Source organism: Lissotriton vulgaris, chromosome 3_1 (genome assembly GCF_964263255.1).
Source record: "Lissotriton vulgaris chromosome 3_1, aLisVul1.2, whole genome shotgun sequence".
NCBI lineage: Eukaryota > Metazoa > Chordata > Amphibia > Caudata > Salamandridae > Lissotriton > Lissotriton vulgaris.
The window spans coordinates 546054240-546079175 of record NC_141689.1 but is presented as its reverse complement, the minus strand read 5'-3'; the positions used below and the strand labels follow the sequence as shown (position 1 = coordinate 546079175).

The 24936-nt window shown below is 45.4% G+C and overlaps 1 protein-coding gene and 1 pseudogene across 1 annotated transcript; both read right to left on the bottom strand.

The window, feature by feature from the left end:
• Positions 1–421: 421 nt before the first annotated feature.
• On the bottom strand, positions 422–24922 carry LOC147726765 (small EDRK-rich factor 1-like). The gene is made up of 3 exons (XM_086963500.1): positions 24919–24922; positions 24543–24649; positions 422–569 (listed from the first exon to the last, which is right to left on the bottom strand). The coding sequence occupies exons 1-3, from the start codon at positions 24920–24922 to the stop codon at positions 495–497; spliced, it is 186 nt and encodes a 61-aa protein (XP_086819626.1). The 3' UTR covers positions 422–494.
• Positions 2738–4469, bottom strand: LOC147726766 (acetyl-coenzyme A synthetase 2-like, mitochondrial; annotated as a pseudogene).
• Positions 24923–24936: the final 14 nt, after the last annotated feature.

Sequence of the window (24936 nt, the reverse complement as noted above, 5' to 3'; positions counted from 1 at the left end):
TTCTTAGAGCAATGCTGCTTTCTTATTGCATGTTAGATGTGCATTCTTAAAAAAGATATAGAAAATGTGCAACCAAAAAGGTTATACCAGTGGTTAGAGGCGGCAGACCCGGAGCTGGGATCGACCGTGGACCAGGGTTCGATTCCCCGTCTCTGCGGGTCTCGGGCTCAAAATTCCACGGCTTCGACAATTCTCGCTCCGGTGCCTACTCGACTCGCGGGGTCTCACTCTGCAACTCTGGGCAATAGCTTGCTTAATCTCCACTACGGCCCCTCGCGGCGGGATGCCTGGCTTTCACCCTGTGGACACCCTGCCGGGGCCTCTCACAGGGGAATACCAGGACGGGTTCCCTAAGCAAGCGCCAGGATGCCCTTTGGGTGACAGGTTGCGCTATATAAGTACACCTACATTTACATTTACATAACTCGTGCCTTTAAGACTCCACCACATGTGGCTTGTGGAGTCTTTTTAACCTGTCTACACACAAATAGGCATTATTTTGCAGCGGCCTGCATAGATTTCTTTTCATTGGCAGCCTTCTGATTTTGTTGCATTATTTCCGAATCCCTGTTAACAAAATAAACAAAATTAGTAACCTCACATGAACAACATTTGTATTTATTAGGCACTGTGTAACTAAAGGCCTCAATATTAAAATGTGATATTTATAGAGCACTTCTGGTTGCATGTTCTTGCTTTTTCAATACTATTCAATAAAATCTAATTAATCCTAGAGTGAGATTTAAAAAAAAAAACGTAGCAAATGAAACATGCACTAAATTTATGTATAATAATTTTATCCTTTTAAAATACAGTTCAAAGTACATTAGTTAATCTTAATTTAATTTCCACAGTAGCACTGCCTGACTGTACTAAGATTATATTGTGAAAAACATACGTAGACACTGACATCTCGCCCTTAACCATCCAGAAGGCTTTCAAATCTGTAATAAAATGTATTCAAAATCCCAGTAGATGTGTGTTTATGCCGACTTACTGGTGTTTCACTTTACGGTTATAGACAGGGCATTGAAAAATGAGCAGATGCAATTCACTTGGCATACAGCACAGCATCTTGAACCGTTACCAACCATCCCAATGTTTTAATACGGGATGGGTACGGAAGAGACTATATTATTTATTCTACTTTGTACTCCTCTATTTATATCTTGGATACCTTGCTACAGCTCATGGTGCAAGCCAGCCCTGGTCAATTTAGCGGCCACCAATATTACTGCAATCCAAACTGGCCTGTATGTTGTATCAGTAGGGTAAAGAATATGAGGAAACGTGGCTGCATTAGAGTAGACCGCCACAACATCTGGATGTAGCACAAAGCTCTAAAATCATTTAGTTTTGTCAGGCGCCAAGGGAGGAAATGGGTCAAACGCTACATCTTTTCTGCACCTACCGGCCATGTAACACCTCAAAGCTATAACCTAGAGCCATACCTCCCGAGATATGTATCCAAAAGTATCTGTACAAACAGGCATCCCAATAAACAACGATCAAAAGCCCACAGATGTCAAACAGTCGGCCCGGTAAAATTTAAATGGCAATCGCACAGACATGAATCAGACTACAGAGTTCAAAGATGTTGACTGCTCGAGTCATCCCAGAAAGCAAAGCCATTTTTTCCATATATCTAGTGGTTAAAAGGTTTTTGCTTTAACATTAAAAAAAGCTGGGTAATTGAAAGAGTTTACTGATTTTGTGGGCAGGCAGAGTTAGTCAATACTTACAAATGTAAAAAAAAAGTAGGTAGTAAAGACACACGGATACTATTTCTACAAGCGAAGTAAAAAACATCAAAAAACAGATGGCTTTCAGTTGACATAAGGCCTCCATAGAAACCACATTAACATTTCACAAAAAGGAGATACGTGAAACATTAACATTAAATTCAATTGCAATGTGAGCTATGGCTTTGCAGTTTGGAGACACATTAAACAAGCATTTACAATGCAATGGTCTCGGTATTATTAAAGGTAGAGCTATTGGCATTGCTCATGACTTTTTTTTTTAAAATCATAAATAAATAGCATTGTCATTTACATTGCCAATAGCTTAATCGTTAAATAAAATGCATTGCACTCACACTCTGCACTCACACTCTGAATCTGCACTCTGCACTCACACTCGGAATCTGCACTCGCACTCTGCACTTGCACTCTGAATCTGCACTCGCATTCTGAATCTGCACTCTGCACTCGCACTCTGAATTTGCACTCTGCACTCGCACTCTGAATCTGCAGTCACACTCTGAATCTGCACTCTGCAGACGCACTCTGAATCTGCACTCACACTCTGAATCTGCACTCACACTCTGAATCTGCACTCTGCACTCACACCCTGAATCTGCACTCGCACTCACACTCTGAATCTGCACTCTGACTCTGCACTCACACTCTGAATCTGCACTCGCACTCTGAATCTGCACTCACACTCAGAATCTGCACTCACACTCTGAATCTGCACTCTGCACTCACACCCTGAATCTGCACTCTGCACTCACACTCTGAATCTGCACTCACACTCTGAATCTGCACTCACACTCTGAATCTGCACTCTGCACTCACACCCTGAATCTGCACTCGCACTCACACTCTGAATCTGCACTCGCACTCACACTCTGAATCTGCACTCTGCACTCGCACTCTGAATCTGCACTCTGAATCTGCACTCGCACTCTGAATCTGCACTCGCACTCTGACTCTGCACTCGCACTCTGAATCTGCACTCGCACTCTGAATCTGCACTCTGAATCTGCACTCACACTCTGACTCTGCACTCACAGTTTGACTCTGCACTCACACTCTGAATCTGCACTCACACTCTGAATCTGCACTCTGCACTCACACTCTGAATCTGCCCTCTAAATGACTGACCTCGGCACTAACACCCCCTCGGCGAGGGTTGCCCGGGAAACAAAGCTTCCTGTGCGTAATCCAACATTATCGAGCTCTTTATCCCGCATGTGACCTCTTAATTACTTGCTAAATTAGAATGGTTTTCTGAAAATCACAGGCGTGGTTAATGTGAGCTTACAGAGCTGGTCAAGCAACGATGACACTAAATTGACAAGGAATTCACTCGACATGATCCCTGCAGGCGCCCCTTTCAGAGGGAAGACGGCCTGTCCCAGTGGGCGCGGCGTGTCCTGATAATTGTAGAGAGGGCCAATGACTATGTAGCTGTGCCCAATGATCCAGCTGATGTCTGCAACACAACCAAACAGAACTCCATCGTGGTAATCGAAGACGTACTTATAGGTCAGCGACAGGCGGGCAACTAGAGCCAAATTTCGAGGTAGGGGGTTGCTAATTCTTCCAACCACAGACAGAGTGGCTGTAGGAATGGGTGAACAGAACAAAAGCCTCATTTACAATGAATGGTCTTTTAAAGACCTGTTAAGTACTCGGGTGCGGCTGCAATTAAATGCTCGCCAGCCCGCAAAGACATGTCAGCCCGGGCTGACAGACACGACGGAGGGGGGCGAGCTGAAGCCCCGTGAGCTCAATGGGTGTTGCGCGCCTGGAGCGCTGTGTGCAGCAGGTACCCAGCCTAAGTGTGCACCAGACCCTTGGGCTTCCCAGTGCTCCCCAATGTGTATAGCAGGAACTGCACGTCCTCACTCTCCATGGCAACCGGAGCACATGTTATGTCGTCCTTCCTCATTTCCTCTTCCAGGGAAACGTCCAGCTTTGACATTGGCACCTAAAGATCTGTCCGCATGGCCACCAGCACCCGCTTCACCATCGGGCACTGCTTCACTGCCTCATCCACAGTCTTCTTCAGTTCTGCGATCTTCCCACCTCGCAGGCCCCGATTCACAGTGACCACCTGCTGAGACTCAGCATCCCGGATTCGGTCTGCCAAGGCCTCAGCGCTGAAGCCTGCAAAGACCACATTGTGGATGGCCCCAATGCTGGCACATGCCAGCATGGTGGCCACTGCCAGCGGGCATGAAGGCATGTAGATGGTGACTCGGTCCCCCTTCCTGATGCCGTGTCGCTTCAGAGTATTTCCCAGTCGACATGTCATTTTCAGTAGCTCTCTATATGAAATATGCTCCTCGTTGCCGGGTTCATCCTTTTTCCAAATCAGGGCTACTTTATCTGGAGATGAGTGGACGTGTCGGTCCAGGCAGTTTACTGACACATTCAGCTGCCTCCCTGGGAACCATTTCACCTGGCCCCCGCTAAGGTCCCCCTCCAGTACAGTCTGGAAAGGGTGTAGCCACATCAGCCGGCTCCTGGCTACGGCCCCTAAAATGTCCCGGCCTTCTCCACCGACATCCTGTACAGACTCAGGGGGTCCACCACCACTTCCGGGAAGGAGGCCGCCTCCGGCATGTGTGCAGTGATGGAACCCCTGCTCCAGGCTCCGATGGCCCCAGCATATAAGGTCCCCCCAGAGCCTCGAGAAAGGGCTCGGAGGCAGCGAACCCCCAGCTTTATCAGAGCCATGACAGAGGGAGCCCGAAAGGATTTCGGCAAAACAGAACGGTCGTGTGCAGTTCCTTAGTCACACCGTGAGTAACAGGAGCTGTCTCATATTGGGCATGTCAGCTCAGGAGCTGTCTCGTACCAGGAGCAGTGTGCCTTCTCGCCCACTGTGCGAATGAAGCAGGAAGTCTCAGCTTGTGCTCTCACGCGTTGAGTGACAGGGGTTGTCTCACGCTCAAAAGTATCAGGAGCTCTCTCTCACTGTGAGAGTCAGGGCACCCTCACACTGTGTGCCAGGAGCTCGCTCACACTTAGACTGTCAGGAGTCTCTCGGTGAGGGTCTTCCTCTCACTGCTGGTGTCAGGTCAGCGCAGGAGGTTTGTACTCTTCTCTCGATTACAGTGCGTCTGTGGGGTCCCGCCCGCAGCGTCCTGTGACTGTCTCGTAGGATGCAGCGGGTGTCTCTTTTAAAACGTGAAAGTATTTGCTTGGTAAAGTTAGGCAGCCAAGGTGAGAGGACGACTCTACAGCTGGTAGTTCATTAAGTGATGGCGCTTGAGTGAGGGCGCTACGCAGATTTACGCAATCCTCAGTAGTTAGGTTCTCTGACGGTGGAGGTCTCTTTCCAGTTGTAAATTGTCCGTCTCTGGCAGTGGTCGTCTAGTCTCTGTACAGCTGCAAGTCGCCCGTCTCTGGCGGTGGTTGTCTCTGTACAGCTCTGTAGGTCGCTCGTCTCGTCTTTGCCATGCTGTGCCCGCCGCCGCCTCCTCGCTCTGCCAGGGGATGTCAGCTCGCCTGGGTCCCGCTCCGCTCACTAGTCGGCGCTTTGTCTCCCTCGCAGTTGAAAATGGCGACCCCCTCCCGACCACCAGCAGTTACTGCCTTTCCCAAAGTGTGTCAGCAGGAGTGGACAAATGGGGCTTTAGCTGTAGTTAAGTTGCAAGATAGGAGCGGAGGCGGAGGGCTACCACTGAATATCATTAGGAGAGAGATGAATAACGATTAGAAGGAGGCTCGTGGAAGCAAGCAGATGGATGCAAGAGCCGGACGCGGTCGGGCAAAAATGGCTGCTGCAAATCTCCGAAATTTTCAGATTCGGGGGCGTGTTTAGGCTTTTGAGTGACGGATGACGTCACATGGCGAAAGAACGCCAAAAACACGCCCCCGAATCCGAAAGAGACGGGGCTTCATTGGAGTGACTCCCCTCTCCTCCAATGGCTGGCCTCCGTTTAGGAAGCCAGCTACTGGAGGAGAGACGAAAAGAGAGGCGGGATAAAGCAGCCACTCTAAGAAACAATAATTCTCTGGACTTTCGGCTTGGCCTACGGTCCCTCGACCTAGCAAGCATTGGAAATGCAATAGGGCTCGCATTAGAAGAGTTGGAGCTATTGGTCTTGTAAATCTAATAATTTAAGTATTAATTTTGTTATTGTAAATGGCAATATTTATACAATTTGCAAATGTGACACCTATAGCATTGTTTTTTTGTGTCATTTGTAATAAAGCTTGAAACATTGACAGAACATATTTGAACAAGTGATGCTGTGGTTGCGCGGAGTGATGCTGTGGTTGCGCGGAGTGATGCTGTGGTTGCGCTGAGTGATGCTGTGGTTGCGCCGAGTGATACTGTGGTTGCATGCTGCCAAAAAAAAAACATCCTGCCAAATAAAAAAAAACACGTTTTTCCGCATTACAGACACTTAAGAAAAAAGTATTTAATTGCACAAGGCCACTGCATAAAATAAAGTTACTAAAATTAACTCACTGAACCTATAATGTTTACAAAATCATACATGCTGAAATCACAGGCAGGTGCGTAAACACATAAGGTAACATGCACGCAAACACACACCAGAAGCTCAAACATATGCAGAAAACATGCACACGCACACAAACGTTTCACACACACACGACAGAAGGCAGGAAGGTTTAAAAGGTAATTGGACCCAGAGCAGGGAGAGTGGATCAAGCACAATGAGTTGCAACACAGCCGTGGAACAAAAGCTTGGCCACCATGTCAACAGATGAAAGGAAACCTGATCCAAGACATAATAACTGTGCCCTAATGCACGCAATAGCATAAAACGAAAGTGTGTATGTGCACCTCCAAGATGAGACAGCAGCTGCCAGAGTCCCTTGCCTTCTATGGCGGTGAGAGGTGTTTATTGACAGAATTGTGAGAAGCAGCTGAAGTAAACAAAACTAAAGAATTCTGATGACCTGCTGCATTAACTACAAAGTAGCAAAGAATAGTATCTCTCACAACGTGTTTTAAAACAACTGAACACCTCCAGAGGGCAGCAGAATGAGTCGGGGCATCGCATCGCCAGACTGATTGGCAATAAATTACGTAAAAAAATAAAAAAACAAGAAAAAAAACAAGCAAAAGCTATCAGATGTATGCAGGAACAGGCTGCCAGATGGTGCGAAAGATAGCATTTACAAAACCATGTTTGAAGCAGCCAGAAAGGGCTTGGCGGGCCGCAGGCTTGTCAACAAGCTCTGCTCTTCATCATGTCTGTCACTGCTGCTGCCTGCCCGCAAGCTTTTACTGCCAGCAGCTACAAGCAAATGCATACAAACATATACACAGACACACGCACACACATACATACACACAGGCGGGTGCGTAAACACATATGGTAACATGCACGCAAACACCCCAGAAATTCTAACATATGTAGAAAACATGCACACGTACACACACAAAGGTTTCACACACATACGACAGAAGCCAGGAAGGGCTGTGGCATGGGTGACCAGCCTGCCGTTTCTGCTAGTGCCGGGCCTCACATTGCATCACATATGCGGCCAAAACCGCAGTGTAATAAGATGAAGCATTTTCTACTCATGGAGTTCACACAGATCTCTGCAAGTCCTTCTCTGGTATGTGATGCCAGATTAGCGTGGGAGATGTGTGCCATAGCTTCCAATGAGTTTCACAATTCACTGTAAACACATGTTACCGAAATGTGAGCATACTTTGCAATGGGGGCACTGGTGTACAGTGTTGATAATGAAAACACAATGTTTAATTATTTTATGCTGTGTAAACCATCGCATTGCGATCTCGTGCATGCAAGTTCTTTACGCTTGTACATAGGCAGGTGAGTTAGAGGTGAAAGTTTGTAGTATGACAGATTGAGTTGTGGCAGAGTTTTTTTACTCTATGTCTGAGGCATCGAAATACAGAAATTTAAACAAGATTAATTAACAAGTTACAAAAGAATAGCATGGCAGCTTTTTTTAGTGCTGAGGCTGCTGCGATGTTAAATAAGCTGTCGCACCGGGAAGTGAAGTGAATAAATTAGGGCAGGAGAAATGCCTGAGGCAGAGAGCAGAGCACACGCTGAGAAGCTTGTGGGAGGGAGGCTGGGCTGCCTTTGATGTGGTAATGCGAGGCAGGCAGACAGGCGGCTGGTGGCATTGTGCACGCGCTTTTTAGGGCTTGCGCAATGACCTAAAAAGCACATGCCCTGCATGGAATCGCCAGTGGAATCGTGCTTGGTTAAACACTGGATAAGCTTCTATAGAGCTTCGCCAGCTATGCGCAAGTGCATCAGCAGGCGAGCCCTAAAAGGGGGATGAGAGCAGCTTTACATATATATGAACATATGATGAATTGTGTATAAATATGTTGCAAATACCTTTGGCAGTTTTCATCATGTATAATGTACGCAATCACCTGATGAGACAAAGTTGGTGTTACAAAAATAAAATCAGAATCATAGCCCAACTGTGCAATACCCTTATATGCAAATAGGTTAAGTGCACTTACAAAGGAAAGTTACTTGAATGTTAATAGCTCTGTAGTAAGTATCTCGTCTTCAGATTCATAACCTTTGAATAAGTCCATATAGCAGGGAGATACTGTGTAACACCTCACCCCCCCCCTTTTGTTTAACAATTTTTCCTAATCTACTTTAAAAAAATCCACTTTAAACCACAGTATCCAGAGATAAAGGATGTTTGCACATTAAACATGTATTTCTATGTAAGCTTATATTAGTTTGGCTCACAGAGCTGAACCTTCTAGGCTTTTCATGCTAGGCGCCCACAGCAATCCAATATGAACTGAACATGGAAGGATATACTAGATTGAGAACTATGGTTAGCTTTTTCAGTTATGAATACTCACTAATTTCAAAGTCTCTAGCTATACAAAAGAGCATGTATATAAATGAATCTTGAGGAACTATGTTGAACACTCGGGGTCTAAATAGTAACAGAAAGGTGTAAATCAACAAGTCATCTTTAGAACAAATATCTGCTACAGAGATAATGTACTGCAGAGTCAAATGTATCCATTGCTAGCTGTGCCATCAGCCATCCTAGAAAAGTGGGTTTGCTTTTTGATGAGCTTTATACACAGATTTTATTTGGAAGCCAATGGCTTCACAAACTTAACTGTGAGCTCACCAGTGTAAAAATACAAGACATTAAGGAGCCAAGAAGAGATGTAATGCACTCTTGGATGCTGAATTATTTTCATTAGTAGGATGGCAACAATGTAACCCTGAACATTGAACATTTCCCATTTTTATTTCGCTTGTAGCCGTAATCACTCTTATGATTCCAATTTATATACTGCAAAGTCTTTATTTCTTTCTTCAATTAATCGCCAAACGTTGGTATTTTTTCATGTAAAGTTTTTATTATACATCCAGTTTGCCAACATTACTGTGACAGACCCAGCCAACCAGTTTTATTCCTTAAAAGGACTTCATCGGGGCCTAAAAATTATTTTGATATATACATAAACAATACTTCGCATTTGTTAAACATTGGTCAGTGTTACATTTAAGTATTTTTGTTTTTCTCCTTTTTTGTTATTTATATAAAAACATTTTTATTCTTTAGAATGTATTTATCTACATACATGTGTAACCCAATCCGAGAATAACCAGCCTCATAAACCATGACTTTGCCTTAAAAAAATTGCTTTCTATATTTCTTATTTCTGAAACACCATAGTGTTAAGAGTGATTGCAGCTACTGAGTGCATTCTACATAGCATGAACCAGTTATCTAATAACTTCTTCCCCTTCGTAACCAATTCAAATGTGCATTCAATAAGACTAGTGTTTAACTTACAATTTAATTTATCTTCCTTCGCAAATCTTAATTGTCTCGGTTTATTTTCCTTGATGAATTTAGAAATTCCCTCACTGTCAAAAAAACATGGGTTTCATGTATAAAAAGTTTCAAGAGTTTTCCTTTTCTTCTCTATTTCAAAAGGAAGATTCTATTTAGTTTACTTCTTTTTCATCCTTTTACTTTTCTTCCTTTTGTTCGGGACCGCACAACACTCAGGTCTACTCAATGCTTCTTAATCCTAGATGTCATCCACACGCTCTCTCACATCTCGGAGTACACACTATGTTCCTGTATCAATATTTTTGTTTTTCATTTTATACTATTCTCTCCCTTCTTGTTTTTTTATTAGACTCCCACTTCCCAGCGTATTGCTGACCTACTTGTCCTCCATGCACTTTGACGAGTGAACATTCTGTGTTATTATTGACAAGATGTCCCTTATTACCACTGCATCACATCAGTATCTTTATTTGGCGTCTATCTCCCCAGAATGGGCCCTTCCTACTTCTTTCAAACTTATAACACCTTACACACTGAGTTCTTCCCTCGCAAGCTTTGCTCTACTTTCCTTTGAAGAGCCATTCGGCACACATTCTGTAACGTATTTGAATCGATCTCCCTGTACATGCCGTACACCTCCCCTTAAATATTCACCCAATCAGGATGGTTGGCTTCACCTGTGCCTAAACAGAGTCCCGGCTTGTCAAGTGTTCTATTGTGGGCACCATCTTAAAGGGCTACCTAGAGCATTCATATTCTATTTTATAATTAGATTCTTACATTCTAATTAATCCCCTCTATTGTATCGTGTTATTACTCCAGACATGTCTAGAATACCATATACAGATGAGTAAGTCAGTGGGGCATCCTTTCATTCCAAATTCTTATTTCACTAGTGCCGCACCTAGGTGTTACTTATGTGATCATGGTCTTTAAAATATTCTAATATCAACAATTGTTCCAAAGGATAGTCTTGTAATAAAAGTAAATTATCAATCCAAACATAATGCCTTGGTGTCAATGATTTGTTCTCAAATCTTAGATTTCCAAGCCGGACACAATCTTAAGTAATCAATCCATCCTAATGTAGTATGCGCTGCCCAGCTCAATTACTTGTTTTAATGCTAGATTGCCTCAATATTTCCTATTGGGTATCATTGTTTTACAATATCTTTGCCTTTTTGATACATCTTTGTTATCCTTTGACACTGCAGTAACCACCAGTATTGGTGTATGATAGTTGTGCGCCATCTTGGTGATTGGACTATAAAAAGTAATTTTGCAGCACATTGCTTATTTAATATGGATAGATTGGTCACTTTAAAAGGGTGTCTGACTTCATGCAGGGAGACAATGATTTGTCAACCATTTATTAAAACTAAGGCTATGTAACATGTGAGGGAGTATAGGATGAAGATCTAGAATGACATATGGTTAGAATCAACACGAATATGTATTAGACCACGATACATAGATTAACCATTTTAAGATGGCACACGACTTCCTTACACCAATACTTGGTGGTTATTGTATTGTCAAATAATAACTAAAATGTAACAAAAAGGGAAAGAAAAGAATTCTAAAACAATGATGCTCAATATGAAACATTTTACAGAGGCAATCTAGCATTAGAACAAGTAATTGTGCGGCACAGCGCATACTACATACAGATAGATTGATTACTTAAGATGGCGTCCGAATTATATGCTTGGAAATCTAAGATTTGAGAACGAATACTTGACACCAAGGCATTACGATTGGAGTGATAAGTTACTTTTAATACAAGACAGTCCTTTGAAACAATTGTTGATATTAGAATATTTTAAAGACCATGATCACATAAGTAACACCTAGGTGCTGCACTAGTAAAATACGAATTATTTGGAATTAAAGGACGCCCTACTGACGTATTACACATGTACGTGGTATGCTAGACATGTCAGGAGTAATACGACTGTGTGAAAGAGGGAATTAATTAGAATTCAAGAATCTAGTTATAAAATAGAATTCGAATGCAGTGGTTAACCCTTCTAAGATGCCATCCACAATAGAACACTTAAAAAGCTGGGACTCGATTTAGGCACAAGTGAAGCCAACCATCCTGATTGCATGAGTATTTAAGAGATCGATTTGAGGAGGCTACTGAATTGCTTTTTCAAAAGTAAGGAGTGACTAGCTTGTGAGGGAAGAACTCGGAGTGAAAGGTGTGATGGATATGAAAGAAGTAGGAAGGGTCCGTTGTGGGGAGATAGACGCCGAGGAAAAATACTGATGTGTTTGAATAAGGGATGGCTTGTGAATAGTAACACAGAATGTTTACTCGTCAAATTAGATGGAAGATGAGTAGGTGACCAATACGTTGCAATGTGGGAGACAAAAAGGGAGAATAGTATAAAATGAAAAGCAAAAATATTGAAGAGGGAACAGTGTGTACTCTGCGATGTGAGAGATAACATCTAGGATAAAGAAATATCGAGCAAGCATGTGTATGGTGCGGTCCCAAACAGGGTAGAAAATTGGGTATGAGTGATCAGAAAAGAAGAAAATAAAAAAAGGAGGAAACAAAAACTAAAGACAATCTTGCTAATGAAATGTCAGAGGCGCAAAGGAAGGAAAACTCGCAAGACGTTTTATACATGAAACCTATGTTTAACAGTGAGGAAATTTCTAAATTCAAGAATAAATAAATAAAAATAAAGGAAGATTTATGTTAACTAAAGTAACTGTTAAAAAAAAGTGTAATTGACAGCTTTAGTTTTAAAAACATATTGCACTAAGCATTTAAAAACATGAAAAACTCTCTGCAAGCTTTACAAAAGTGTGTTTTATTAACTTGCATGAGCGTTTTACATGAGTAGATCAGATTATATCAGTGCACTGAAAGGGAATTTATTAGCAGAGATGGGTTTCAAACATGATCTGGGAAACATTCATGCCGCCCTCATTCTGAAAACAATGCCATTAATGAACCAAGAGGTAGGTCATTTGTCAGGTGCAACTTGTGGGTAGTCTTGGTTGTTATATAATTGGAACATGATTATTTGTTAAATAAAGCACAGGTTTTGTATAGCAGACATCCTGAACTTATATGTTTTAAGAGGCTCTCATATGTGGTAATAAAGAAATATAAGGCATAGTGAAATTAACCAATTGCCTAGGATCACACAACTTCATCAAGTGGGGAAGCCAGGACTGATCTGGCTTCACACTTCGGAATTCAGCCACCAGATGAGTAAGTCTTTCCATTTCATATTTTACATTATACGTTAACGCGTTGACTAATTCTTGGTACATGAGAATAGGTGTTGATGGCATACAGAAGTCACATGAAGGCTCGGTTTGTTGTCTATACCATGCATCTAGTGCCCCTCTCCCAACACCCACCTTTCATCATCACAACCCTCACTTCGCTGACGTCAGTGCAGCTCTCCGGCATGCCACAAACAGTACTTTGTGCCCCCTAGGGAAATGTTAGAGAGTACCCATGCTATAAGGGATGAAACGAGTTGGCTGGGTCTCTCACAGTAATATTGGAATACTGGATGTATAATCAAAAGAACTTTACATGAAAAGACACCAATAGGCGATTAATAGAAGAAAGAAATGAAGACTTTACATTATATAAATCTAAATCATAAGAGTGATTACAGCTACAAGCGAAAATCTTTGTGAGCAGTTGGAGCTCTAGGGGTGGGCACATGATCATCAACACGGATTTCTGACCAGTGCCACCCAAGAAACACTCCTGCTATCCCTTTGTGCTTTGGACTCTTGGTTGCAGCAATTCCATCATCAAATGATCCAGCAGACTGCATTTGTATACCATTCACTGACAAATAGGACTTCTTCACGGTTTAATTATGTCACTTAAGAAAGCCAGGGGAATGGAAAGGCAGGTTATCTTCACAACCACAACTTTTCCCCAGCACACACTAATATCAAATAGCAATCATTGTATGACAGTAGTCCTCTTCTTATTGTGTTTTTATTGTTGTTTTGTTCAGTTGTACAATTCTTTTACCTTAACCAACACGTGTTTCATCGCACAGAAGTGCAAAATACCATTGATTCTAATTACATGTGGGTTCTATGTAATTACACATTAACATCTATCATCTCGGAATGAGAAACATGTTCTTAAATTTTCATATGAACAAATGTTATATTGTATCGCCCATAAAATTCAATATATTGTTGGTTATATATCTACACCCTTAACCCAAAAACATGAGAAAGTGTTGAATACTGTAGACATACAATACCTATAATCTTCAATCATAAATTCCTATTCATTAAAAGAGAGTAATGACAAGACCACAGTGTCAGAAGAAATGTCTACTTGAATACATAGAACTCCTATGTAATTAGGATCAACGTGCTTAGGTTTCCAATAATTGAACACTTTCTGTGATTGCGGAGATTCAAATAAACACTAGTCACAAATATGGGCTTAGGCAATATATACATATACAATACACCACATTACAGTGTGTTTTACACTTCTTAGCCCTGAGGAAGTCACTGGACAATTTTCCTTTCTGTGCGACAAAACACGTGTTAGCTAAGACAAAAGAATTGTACAACTGAACAAAAGAACAATAAAGAACACAATAAGAAGAGGACTACTGTCATACAATGATAGTACACATTTGACTATATAATTTGTGAATATCCTTTAGGGCGCCACTACCCCATGAATATTACATATATTTAAATAATCTCTTCACAACCAGTGAGAGAGCTCCAGATCACTATGTGGGTGGTGCTTATGGTCAATAACGGAAAAGAGCAGCCTCCTTAGGCTGGAGTGGTGTGGCTCACTGGTTAGAGGCGGCAGACCCGGGAGCAGAGGACGGCCCGGGACCAGGGTTCAATTCCAGATGCTGCAGGGTCGTGGACCAGGGTCAGCTGACTCGATAATTCTCACCTCGGTGCCTACTCTAACCAGAGATCACACTCTGCAACTCTGGGCATTAGCTTGCTTCATCTCCACAACGGCCCCCCACATACGTCGGGGATGCCTGGTTTCAACTTGGTGATACATAGTAGGGACCATCTCACAAGGAAAGCTAGGACGGGTTCCCCAGCGGTCTATTGCGCAGAGATACTCCTTCGGAAGTCGATTCTAGCGCGTTAGAAACCCGCAAATTAAATTAAGTGCTCAGATTGACAGTGTGATCTATTCTCTATGAAGGATCCTAACCATCCTGTTGCTTCCAAGCTACATTCCAAGAAAGCCTTCAAGACTGTGCAAAAATCTAGTTTACCCAAGGTCCTTCCCAGAAATCTGTGGGGTCCATTTACCAGGTCTATTGTCCTGTGCAAGTGGTTACTGCTAGCACATTTAGTTGCCACCTAAAATATGCAATACCTTCAGAGGTCATTGGGAGCATGGAGTAAAAAAAAAAAAAAAAAAAAAAAGACACACAGGAACACAGTAGTCTGATATGGGTTACGTATTTTCCCCAGGTCACAAGTTGATTCTTTAGACAGGTGCAAGGGTAGCTTGATGTCAGAATATATTAAAATGAGTAAGAATAAATCAACCATATAGTCTTGATGCCTACAAACAGAAAGTCTGCGAGTATGGTAGGTGCTATTATTCTGCCTGATCTACCAAAGATAATAATGATCGATTTTTCCCGCCAGACCCTCTGACCCAATCGGTAAAAGCATGATTCAAAGTAAGTCTGATTGAACTCTCCACACTACTGCAATCTGATAATGCAATAGATTACCCAAACATTTGAATAATATGCATTCCACCGATTCCTTTTAATCAGAGATAATTAGAAATGCAATTAAATATTCACCTAAGAAGTGGCAGCAATAACAATTAAAGTTTCCTCTAACCTAGAAATTGCATACAGCTAATTGGTAAACAAACTCTAATAACGTTGTATAACAGACAACTAACCAACACCTAGGGGGGCGGTAGGTGGCACCAGACCAAGATGGCCGCACTGGTGTGAGGCTCCCAAGCGACCGAGCACGTTTGCCTATCCTGCAGTGATCCTGACCGCAAGAATCTGCTCGAAACCATCTCCTACATCTGCCCCTCTCCGTGCTGATCACGGCGATACCACATTTGCCCCAGTTACCCTTGGATTGGCGGCCAGAAGAAACTAGAGCGACCCGAGGAGCGGCTGGCTGTGCTCTCCTGAGCGGCCTTACCTAGTCGGGAAAGTCCGATGCTTCGCGGCCTCCCCGGCCGGACTGTGTGGCCTGGCCCGCTGTGGTGCGCTCTCCCCGCCTCACTCCGGATCACTCCTGCAAGCCCGATGATCGCTTCAGCCGCTGTGCCAGGTGAGGGCTGCCTGATTGCTGCGAACCTCCGTAGCCGCCTCTCTCCCTCCGGACGGCGCTGACCTTGACTCTTGCTGCGCCTGCCATTTTGCCGGCGCGCTGTCCTGCAGCCATCCTGTGCCGACCTCCTGGGCATTCAGCGAGCCCTCCTGCAGTGTGCCACCACCGCCGTCGTCTGGAGCCTACCCGCCGGACATTGTGCTGCTCCTACACGCTTTGGGCCCATCGCAGCGGGTGAGTGCTGCTCTCTGTCCACGAGCCTCCGCAGCCCTCCCACCCAAACCTCCCCCCCCCGGCCGGCGCTGTCCCTGTTTCTTGCTGGGCACATCATCCCACAGGTGCTTCGCGGCCTTCCCGGCCGGACCGTGTGGCCTGGCCCGCTGTGGTGCGCTCTCCCCGCCTCACTCCGGACCACTACTGCAAGCCCGGTGATTGCTTCAGCCGCTGTGCCAAGTGAGGGCTGCCTGATTGCTGCGAACCTCCGTAGCCGCCTCTCTCCCTCCGGACAGCGCTGACCTTGACTCTTGCTACGCCTGCCATTTTGCCGGCGCGCTGTCCTGCAGCCATCTTGTGCCGACCTCCTGGGCGTTCAGCGAGCCGTGAGGGGCCATCGCAGCGGGTGAGTGCTGCTCTCTATCTACGAGCCTCCGCAGCCCTCCCCCCGTCCCCCCACCCACCCCCCCGGTGCTGCCCCTGTTTCTTGCTGGGCACATCTTCCCACAGGCGCGCTTCCCTGCAGCCTGCCTGGGCCGACCTCCTGGTCATCTACGGGTCCGGTCTGCCGGCCTCCCTCCAGGACGCCTCTTCCCCTGCTGCTAGGTCGGATTTGATATTTGCCGCTCCTGCTGCTGCCTGCCTCACACTGCTCTGGAGCCACCACCTGCCAGCCTCTCTCCTTCGGGTGGCAAGCGCTACATTGCCTGCATTGACTGGGCTGCTTCTGCTGACTTCACGGCGCAGGGGATAACCTCCTAAAAGACTTGACCACCAGCCCCCCCACGCTCTCGGTCAGCCATTCCGAGGTCGAGAGGGGACCTCCCTACTCCCTGCCGTCGGAGACCTCTGCGTGGGACATTGGTCCGCAATACTACTGTTTCTCCCCCCGTACTAGCTCTTCACGCTGCCACTCCCTCCAGGACCCTCGCACTCAGACTGAACTTTTAGCCACGACTCCTTACTTTATCAGACCCCACTGCGTTGGATCAATTGGGTGCTCATCTTCCCCTCTTTTGCTGGACCCCTCCCGCACTCTGGCGTCCATTTCCCCCAATACGTCGCGGACGCCCAGAAGAGCCATGGGCCGCAATGATGCACGCCAGTCCAAAATACCCTTTGAATCCAAAAAGCAGTCCAAAACAACGCTGGACCCTGACGGCAGCCCCCCGGCCCGGTCCCTCCGGAGGAGGACTGGAAGACATTACTGTTGGGGATGAAACAAAGCCTATCCACAATTGACGCCAAAATAGACACCATCAATGTACGCATGGACAGCGTGGTCTCTAAACTGGAGCAACATGACACCCGAATCAAGGAAACAGAGGACAGAGTTTCGGTTCTCGAAGATGGGGCCACCTCCACGAGTAAACAAGTCATTCAAATGGACAGGTTGCTTAAACTTATCGCGGATAAGCTTGAGGACTTTGAAGCGAGGTCTCGTCGCAACAACGTCTGAATTTTGGTCCTTGCGGAATCCACCAACACTGGTAAAATGGAGTCATTCGTGGAAAACCTGCTTGTGGAACTGTTTGGGAAGGAATCATTCTCCCCACACTTCATCATCGAGCGTGCCCATAGATCTCTGGCAGCACGCCCGCCTCCAGGAGCCCAACCTCGCCCTATTATAGTGCGCTTCCTGAACTATAGAGACCGTGATGCGGTGCTCCAGCGGGCAAGAGCTATGGGGACTGTGAACTATTGTAATACTACCCTCTCCTTTTTTCCTGATTTCACCCCCTCCGACCAGGAGGCTAGGCGCAAATTTACTATGGTTAAAAAGAAACTTCAGGCACAAGAAATCCCATATGCCATGCTGTACCCTGCGAAGTTGAAAGTGTCATTTCAAGGTACAACTCACTTCTTTCTAAACCCGCAACAGGTTGAGCATTTCCTTAAACACTGCAGAAGGGACCGTAACAGTGACGAAGCAGCACGACGCAGATCTAGGTCGCATTCACCGATGTCGCAACAGGACTGAGAGACTACTTTGTGGTTTCATTCCATTTTCATAAGGCGCGCACTAGTCAGTCCCTAACAGATGTCTATGTATTACTATATTATTTTAGAAGCTTGATCGACACAGGGCTTATCGGTCCATGATTTTCCTTCGTGCTCGGTCACCCACCTCCATCCCACTTTCGACGACTAGGATTTCGTCCTATTGTCTGTGGGTGTAAGTAAGGAGGTCAATTGGCAGGTCTGGAGCCCCTAGTTCTGGTCCCCAAATGGGCATACCCCTTCCCCCCTGTGGGTTGGGTTCTGTATTATGCCTTATCTGGGTTACACTCTGTTTCAGTTTTGGGATGTTGGGTGGGGGCTGTATTCCCGGCCAGTTGGGGTTGCCGGTGTGGGTGGGAAGGAAGTTTGCTCTACTACCTCTGACATTCAAATGTTTTTTGCGTTGTCTCGAAGGGGGGTTGGTGGGTTTTTTTTTATGGGGGGACTGTATCATGTTAGACGTACAATGTGCTTTAATGGTCGTGTGTGTGTAATTCCGAGCTACAAGATGACTCCCGTGTATGAATGGGTGACGTAGGCGATACACTACCATCTCACCAACTTCAGCTGATGTCGTGGAACATTCGGGGGCTGAATAACCCTAGGAAAAAGAGGCAAATCTTAGGCTACCTCGATAGGCAGGGCATTTCAATTGCTATGCTGCAGGAAACACATTTATTGCCTGATAACTCGTCTCTCTTTGCGTCCAGGTGGACCTCCTGCAAGGTTTTCTCCTCCTACTCCAACTATGCAAGGGGGGTCACTATTCTGGTTAGACGCGGTGTGAACTTCACGCCTGCTGGGACGGAAGTAGACTCCGACGGCAGATACTGTATGGTGTGGGGTAAACTACATTCACATACGGTCCTCTTTGCTTGCTATTATGGCCCCAATGTAGATGACACTTCCTCGCTTCTCACGCTGTGGGGTAAAATTCAGACTCTGGGCATTGGCCATGAGATACTGGGAGGGGACTTCAATTCTGCCGTGGCTCCGAGTATCGATAGATCCCACCCCCAGCCTGCACACTACTCCCATACCCAACGCATCCTCTCCTCCATTATTGTCGAACACCACTACATTGATTCATGGCGACACCTCCATCCGTCCCTTCAACATGGTACTCATCACACCGCCGTACATTCCACTTGGGCTCGGCTTGACTGTGCTCCTATCGGCAGGCCTCACTCCCTAGTTAATCGCAGCCCGACACCTTGCCAGGACTTTCTCTGACCACTACCCGGTCCTCATCTCACTAGGCATTCCAATTGAGACCTCCCCTTATCTGAGCTGGCGCCTCAATCCTTCCCATCTTACTGATTCAGCCTTCAAGGCGGACCTCGAGCAGGACATCCAAGAGTTTTTCGACAGAAACGTTGGGTCGGTGTCTGACCTTTCTGTAGTCTGGGAAGCCTTTATGGTCACCGTTCGGGGATGGTGCATCTCTAAAGGGGGAGGTGTCCTTAAAACCTTACGAGGAGATCTTCGTAAACTAGAATCCGAACGGATTGGTACTCGAGAGGCCCGAGACCATTCTACGAATGCCCTCCTTCGGGAGAAGCTGAAAGAATACGCGGAGGCGGCTGATAGGGAGTGCAAATTCCTCGGCAAACAACATTCTGCGTGGGTTTTCGGTGAGTGGGATAGGCCTGGCAGGGCTCTGACCCAAACGGTCCGGCCCCTTAGATACAATAATTTCGTTGCTGTCTTACTTGATGAACATCAAACCCCACAACGAAATCTTCCTGAGCAACTCCGCATCCTTACAAAACACTACTCCACCCTCTACACTTCTCAAAGATCGGCTCCTATTAACCTACATCCTTATCTGGAAGACACTGCCATAGCGTGGCTTGGTCCATCCCAACAAAAATTCCTCCATCACATTCTCGAGGTTGATGAAATAAAGGATACCATCATGTCCATGAAATCGGGCAAATCCCCTGGGTCTGATGGGCTGCCAGTTGATTTTTATAAGGCATATATCCATATCCTTGTCCCAATACTGCAGCAAGTTTATTTTTCCGCCCTCGAAGTGGGAACCCTCCCGCCCTCGATACGCGAGGCCCTTATTGCGTCTCTCTTGAAACCAGGCAAACCACCTGAGCACTGCGACTCATACAGACCCCTGTCTTTGCTCAATACCGATGTTAAAATCCTAGCGAAAGTACTGGCGTCTCGCCTTAACCTATTGATGGAGCGTCTGGTCCTACCCGACCAGGCAGGTTTCGTCCCCAATAGGGCGACCTCACATAACTTGCGCACCCTTCAGGCGGTACTACAAGACATTAATCCCAAATCCGAGGCTGCAGCAGTGTTCCTTGACGCTACCACAGCGTTCGATTCCCTTGAGTGGGATTACCTGTTGGCCCTCCTTGAGCGCATGGGGATCCCCTTCAGCTTCCTGGATTGGATAAAGTTGTTATATAGCAACCCAAGTGCCTCAGTCTTACTCAATGGGGCCAAATCGGCTCCATTTAACATACATAGAGGCACCAGACAAGGCTGCCCCCTCTCCCCTGTCCTCCTTGCGATCGCCATTGAGCCGCTAGCAGCCAAACTTCGTCAGCATCATAACCATCACTCCCTTATTTATCCGGAGCGTCAGCTCCTAATAGCTCTATATGCTGACGACATGACCCTACATGTGAATAAACCGCAAGAAAACCTTAACCCCACACTTCGCGAAATCACCAAATTCGGCGCTATTTCAGGAATACAAATTAATTGGTCGAAGTCGGCTCTATTCCCCTTAACAGACAAGACCACGCAGTTTCCTCTGGACTATCCCTTGATCTGGGAAACGGAGGATCTAAAATATCTCGGAATTGTGGTGTCCTGGAACCACGAGACCCTCATTCGGGCCAACAATGGTACTGTGCTTGACAAACTGACCGATACCATCACCAAGTTGATCCATCTCCCACTTTCGATGGCAGGACGCGTCTCTCTTATAAAGATGGTGGTCCTCCCCAAATTGCTATACCTCTTTACTAACATTCCATACAATCCTGGTCCCCATTTCTTCTGCGCACTCAATTCCCAATTGTCGAGGCTTATTTGGGGTGGTAAACAGGCCAGGATAAGTCTAAAAACGTTCATGTTACCTTACCACCAGGGTCGGTTCGACGTTTCCAACTTCCAGCGTTACTACGATTGTGCCCAGGGTCACTTTGTCGCGTACTGGCTCCATCCCCCTCCCTTCATGGCCCATTTAGCGGTGGAAGATGGATACATGCGCCCTGTGCAACCGTCGGGATATCTCTATACTACTCCGAGCGTCTAAGATCGAGACCCCACCACAGTCGACTGCACGGTGCAAGCGTGGAGGCGAATAGCGGATCACATGGAGGTTGAGTTTTTGTACTCTCCATGCATGCCGCTAGCACATGACCCTAGATTACGAGTCGCCTGTGAGGAGATTGGTCGTAAACTACTCTCGAAAATGGCGAATCACACATGGGGTGATCTGTACCTCCAGGGGCAGTTCCGAACATCAGCGCAATTCTTCGGAGAGAACACCGCCTCGGTCATGGACACGTTCCTCTAAGTCCGGCTGCGACAGAATGTTAAGGCAGTCACTCCGAACTTTCCTGACGAGCCGGACACACTGCCCCCCTGCACTTGCTCTTACAAGCAGACAACCCCAAACATGTGGTGTCCATGCTGTACAAGCATGCCCAGCCAGCCCCGACTCCAACTCTGCTCTAAGTCCGCAGTGCATGGGATGATGACCTTGGCTCCCCACTGTCTGACGAGCAATGGGAGGAGAGCTGCTCGCACACTAATGCAGTAACCGGTAACACTCGGCTCCGGTTGATACATTTCAAATTCTTACATCGCATTTACTGTACTCCTTCCAAACTATTCCGGCTTGGCCTCCGTGACACTGACAATTGCCTTAGATGTGGGGTGGAGAGTGCCGATTTCTTCCACCTGGCGTGGACATTCCCCTCCGTTGCGGCATATTGGCAGGCCATCTTTCGTGCCCTTTCGGATATGGTTGGAGTCGCTATTGATCCCTGTCCTAAGACGGCCCTGTTAGGTCAATCGGTCCCTGCACTGAAATCACATAGAAAGTTTTTTGCACTGGGCCTCTTATTAGCCAAACGCCATGTGGCCTGTAGATGGGGGAGAGGCCGTGCTCCTAAATTCAAAACTTGGCTCAACACTATGTCAACTTGGCAAGATCACCTCCACAATTATGCTGATCTCTTACCACATAAGTCACGTCCCAAAGATATCTGGGGTCCCTTGACGGCCTATCTCCTCCGACAACAGAGTGAGGAGCATTCTGACGCCTGAATCCCTGCCCTTACACTCTATCCTCCCCCCCCTCTGCTCTCTTAACGCTCCCTATACCAATAGTTTGCTTCCTCTGTTTCCTGGCAGTTTCTGATGCCCTGCTTTAGGCTGGACCGCGAGGCATACTTTGCACCTGAATGCACGCTCACGTTAGTATATGTTACATGTAGTACCACAAACGATCCTTGCACATTATTGACCTCACTGGTTTGGTTATGAATCTCCCCCTCTCCCCCCCCCTTCTCCCCCCCGCCTTTCCCCCCCTCCCTCCCCCTCTCCCCTCTTCGCCCTTCCCATGCCAGCCAGAAGTATTTAGTTGGTGTGGTTCCTACTGCCCTTGATGGAGGTTGCTCCTCCCACTACTTCATACTGCATTATAGTTCCTCACCCTCAGATCCTCTGATCCACATACACTGTATGGTGGTATATCATGGGAAGGACTGCTCCCCGTTGAGTTAGATTTCTGGTTGTTCTTTCATAAGAAAATTGAAAAAGAAGCCTCAATAACTTTTTGCATGTATACAATGTGCTCCTACCTAGTAGATGTGCCATTTGTACTACCTGACTAGGCCACTTTTCTATCGCGGCCGGCCCAGTGGGTTGTAGGTGGCATGTTGTGTTTAAGTAATATTGTCGTGCCCCCTTTTTTTTTTTTTTTACTTATGAGCCTGCCCAGAGCTCTATTCTAAATAGCTGCCGGCCTGCAATTGCAGGTTGTAGGCGTGAAGCTGTGTACTGCCTATCACCTTTGTCATCAATAAAGGTTTTAACAAACAAACAAAAAAACTAACCAACACCTATTAACACTGCAAATTCTGGGGTTCAAGGAAAATCATGCTATCGGCCAACGCATTAACATGGGTAACTAAACACTATATAAAAACTACACTACAATCCACGTCTGTGGTGGACCTTTGTCAACTGAAAGATGCGTACACAGATATAAAGATTTTTTGGGATTGTAGCTTTCAAAGAGGAGTGTGGCCTAGTACATTTTCCACTAATTCTTTATTTTCTTGGAAAAAGGAGTGAGAGTTATTAATTGTGACATCGTTGAACTGGGGCCTACTTTATGGAAGTATTCTCCAGGTGCAAAATAGAAACAAACGGACATATGAAAGCCATCTCAAGTGAATCTGTTGGCATCAGATTGTTAAACTCCAGGATAGCTTTGAACAATGTTCGTATAGCAAAATATTTTTATTTAGCAGCGAGTGGCTTCTGGTAAACTAATTTCCTTGTCTGGTGGCACCCAGTAAATTAATGTCCTTGTTCAGTTATTTGGTGGGGTTGGTTGTTTAGTCATCAACATCAAAGCTTGCCATATCTTTTTGAAGTTGTGCTTGTGGCCTTCTTGGCTGTAGCTAAGTAGATACACATCATTCACCCACTAAGGATCACTGCTTGCTCTCCTGGTAAGGAAAGGTTGATGCGAACATGTGAGGGCCATGTTTATGTAACCTGTTTAAAACCCATTAGGGTTATCTCATTTCTACTTGGTTTCTTTTTTTAAATGAAAGAAAAATCTACAAATGTTCACTGGAGACAAGGCAAAATTAAATTTGTTATACTAATTCTTGTAAAAGTGTTTAAGGATTCCACTGATGTGTATGATTTAGTGTTTATGTCTGACAATGAAGATGTAAGGAGACAAGCCTCAACTACCTAGCTTTGTCACAGAACAATTTTATACAAAGGAGGATGGCTGGATGATAATTGCGCACAGTTATGAAACAGTAAAATCAATCCAAATAACTACAGCTTGAAGGACAAGGTGACGGCCATCCAGCGCTCACTAGATGGTATAGAAAACCATACCATTTAAACACAACAGACAGTATATCCTGAGCTAGGTCTAGTCCTGAGGAAGTCTGTGTTTTACACCACAAAAGACGAAACACATGTTGGCGGCTAGACCTTTGCATTGAAGAAGTGTTGTGAAAAATAAAAAAGAGAAAATTGGGAAGATCATCTTGTGTCTGAGAACTTTGGGTTTGGAAAATTAGCTCCGGATATACTGTCTGTTGTTGTCACAAACAAACAGATTTGCAAACCGACATAACAGTTAACTATGAACTACAAACCAAGCCTTCCAATTTTCCGATACATAAAAAGGATCAATCCCAGCACAACCACTAAATGCCCCCTTTAAACCTTTCATGTCAGATAACTCTGCTTTCGTTGAACCGCAGACAAACTATCGTCTTTCCTTTTTCCTTTGTTGGTCTCCTGGGTTTGCTTCAAGTTTTTTTGTCTGGCGAGTTCACGCTGGTTTCCACCTATAAAATGCAGATATAAGCAAAACTACAAGTTAAGCTACTGAAGAACTGTTTTGGAAGCTTTCTTAAGACTCTGAAAAAGTTAAACATAGGCAAGGCAAATGATACACTTATAAATGCACTAGTAACACTTTAGAACCTACATGGTCACCTAAAAAAGTTGAAAGTGAAGTTATGGATAATATTCAGTCAAAAACTATGAATTCACCAATTCTAGTAAGCTACTCAACCAATAACTCACCACACCGCTTACGACAATATCATTATACCCATTACACCTGTTACAC

Coding starts and splice junctions, on each gene's coding strand:
- LOC147726765 (XM_086963500.1), bottom strand. Junction 570..24,542: donor CTGCGGTTCAACGAAAGCAG/AGTTATCTGACA, acceptor TATTTTGTTAAC/AGGGATTCGGAAATAATGCA.